This window comes from Sipha flava, unplaced genomic scaffold, assembly GCF_003268045.1.
Source record: "Sipha flava isolate LNK unplaced genomic scaffold, YSA_version1 46085_pilon_pilon, whole genome shotgun sequence".
NCBI classification, from domain to species: Eukaryota; Metazoa; Arthropoda; class Insecta; order Hemiptera; family Aphididae; genus Sipha; species Sipha flava.
The window spans coordinates 1-3,105 of NW_020273228.1; the positions used below are offsets into that span (position 1 = coordinate 1).

General features: G+C 22.7%; 1 protein-coding gene across 1 annotated transcript; it reads right to left on the reverse strand.

Moving 5' to 3' along the window:
* Positions 1-694: 694 nt before the first annotated feature.
* Positions 695-3,105, reverse strand: LOC112689671 (SUMO-conjugating enzyme UBC9-B-like; the record flags this gene model as incomplete). The annotated part of the gene is given in 5 exon segments (XM_025563501.1): positions 695-779; positions 1,108-1,252; positions 1,752-1,869; positions 2,588-2,671; positions 3,071-3,105. Coding segments are annotated over 5 exon segments (458 nt in total), but the record flags the coding sequence as incomplete, so codon positions are not given.

Genomic DNA, 3,105 nt, shown 5'->3' on the forward strand with positions numbered 1-3,105 from the left:
GTAACCCAACACAGGTTGTTTGGCAACATCAAATTTCTAAGCAAAAACCTACAGTAAAAACAGAAACTATAGTTGTTGAATCAATATCTATTGTTATTAGGTCAGATTAAAATGAAGTTTAAAAATATATAAAGGATATTAACAATATTTTTATGGCAAGAAGAAAAAAAAATTAAACAATTTATAAAAATTTAATAAAACTGATCTAAGATTATTGAAAATTGCCCGTTTTATTTTTAAAATTAAATTGATAACCTTATGTAATCTTCAGGTTATTTAATATATTTTTAATAATATTTATTTATTGGTGAAAAGATAAAGGTTTTATTTTGAAAAAAAAAGCTCAGTAAAGTTACGTCTAAGTACAAATATAGAGGATTTCCAACAATAAATCACTCTCACAATGAAATGTAAAACCAAGAAAATTACATATTTACTATATTTCCTCTTTATTCTTTATGTACCAAAACATTTTTATAAAACAATTGGAAATTAAAATAATAATAAATATAATCATAAAAAAAGTTGTTTTTAGTAAAAAAAAAAAAAAAGAGATAAGCCAATGAAAAATACATTGTTTATGATGACACACAAAAATAAATTTAAAAAGAATATAAAATAATAAAGAAATTTCCTGAAAATACTTAAACGATTAGGAATTACTACTATTATAAAAAAAGGAAATACATAAATTCATCATCAACTAGTATGCTCCATAAAATCTTGACGCATAAGCTGCTTGTGCCCTTACTATCTTATCATATTTATTACGGTCATGGCTGTAAACATACAAAAAAATAAAAATATTAAAATATTGATTAAGACATTAGAAGTTAATTTATTTGAGGTAATGTAATAGGCAACCTCATAAAATTGTGGACTCAGATATAAACTTAATTATATTTGTTAAATATGATTTTTTTAAGTATTACTATATTATTATTATTATTTTGTAATTTTAATTACAGATTATTATCGATTACAACATATTAGGAAATATAATGTTTCTAATTGCTTGTCAATACAGAATACTTTTAAAATCAATAATAAACCACATACTATGGTTATTAGTACTATTTTAAAAATATAAAAAAAATTTACAACTACCAATAGTAATAATGTGCCTTCCGCTGCACTGGATAGTTGATGTTTGGTTCACATAGAAGTTGTTGAATACTTAACAGAATTTGTTTGATTGTTATGGAGGAATTCCAACCACCATACTGATCCAATAATGGTAAACAAACGTTTCCTAGTCATAAATAAAAATATAGTAATTTTGACTGTAAATTAATTATTACTCAAATATATTTAAAAGCAATGATTAATCATCACATTTTAGAAACGATTTCAAGCAAAAACTACTGAAATACATGTACTTATGTTAACATTAAAGATCAATTAATAAAAATAATACATTTTATCAGTTACCAAAAATGATTTTGTATAAACTATTGATAAATACTAAGTTACATTTTTTTTAAATAGATCGTCATTATTTAAAACATAATTATTAAAGTATTCATTATATAATCTAAAAAAACTTTAACATAAAATAAAAAAATTGAGTTAAATAATATATTATAATTTTTTAATATTTTTAGGAGGACGTGTGGAGCAATAATGAGCCTTAATGACCTATAAAAGCTGATAATAATAATAACAGTAATAATCCTAAATGTTTAGCAATAATATTAGAATATTATTATTGAAGAAATGTAAATAAAAATTATAATTAAAACTGTACTTACCAGATGGGTAAACGTTTGGATGAAAGAATTGAGACGGAAACATGCACTTAGGTGGACTTAATGGATATGAATCTTTGAAGAACATACGCAATGAAAAAACACCACCTTCCCAAGGAGTCTGAAAAATTGATTTTAAGTAATTGCTTTAAATTAAATAAATTCACGAAATATTTAAATTCAACAAGTTAGTATAATTTTTTAAATCAAATTATTTATTTTGAGATTAAAAGATTTATTATGCAGCTGAGTTATAAATAAATACAAATATTTCCCATAAATAATTTACAAATAGATGTTATAAAAGTTCATAGTTTACATCATGTACGTTAAGCCTTATAATATTAACTAATCCATATAGATCACTATATTTTAACTTCTATATCGGTACAAATGTTAAGTTCAAGAATATTGAATAGGTTAGATTATATTATTTGTCAACAAAAATATTTTTCCAGAGCGTTCAATAGATAAAAATTTATTTTATTTATTTTTTATTTACCATAAAATATTTTTCTATTTATGGTTTTTTTATGCCTGGTTTCCAAGACTGAAATTGTTGAAAATTATTATTTTCCTGGTGAGTAAACAGATTAATTACTCCAACATTTAGTATATAAGACAAGTATATCAATAGAACAGCTCATGTCAGATTTAATAATTGTTTTGAAGGATAAACAGATAACGATTAATTGTGGAAGTTAATAAATTGTAGAAACCCAACTATAGATATCAAAAATGTAATATAACTGCTAAGAAATTGTTATCTGTTATAAACGAAAAACATTGTAAGACAGCTAATCTGTCATATACTATTATCAAATATAATTAATACTTACATTCTTCTTTCCTGGTATGAAGCACTGCCAAATCATTAGATTCAATGTGCCATCTCTGTTTTTACTCGGTTTAGCCATAAATCTCTAAAACCATAAATTTGTAAAGTAGTAATTTGTACAAACACTTTTCTAATTTAGTATTCTTTTAGAAAATTATTTTATAATTTATTAAAATTAAAATATATTATAATTTCATGGAATACATTTGTTAGATTTATCTATGTTTTAAGTAGTAATCAATTGAAATTTCAGACCCATTACAAATTGTTTCTCCAGAGCGCTTGTTCAACTATAGTCTAAGGATGGTAATTGTAATGGATCTAAAATGTCAGCATACTACTGACAACATGGATATACTAGAAAAGATAATATTATAATAATCGATGAAAAGTTATAAAAATGAAAATTGTTATTTGATAAATTGTTTTAATATATATTTAAAACATTTATAATATAATTGATAATTTATATAGCATCATTTACATAAGGGTGATTAAGTCGCCATTGTTTTCTCTCTT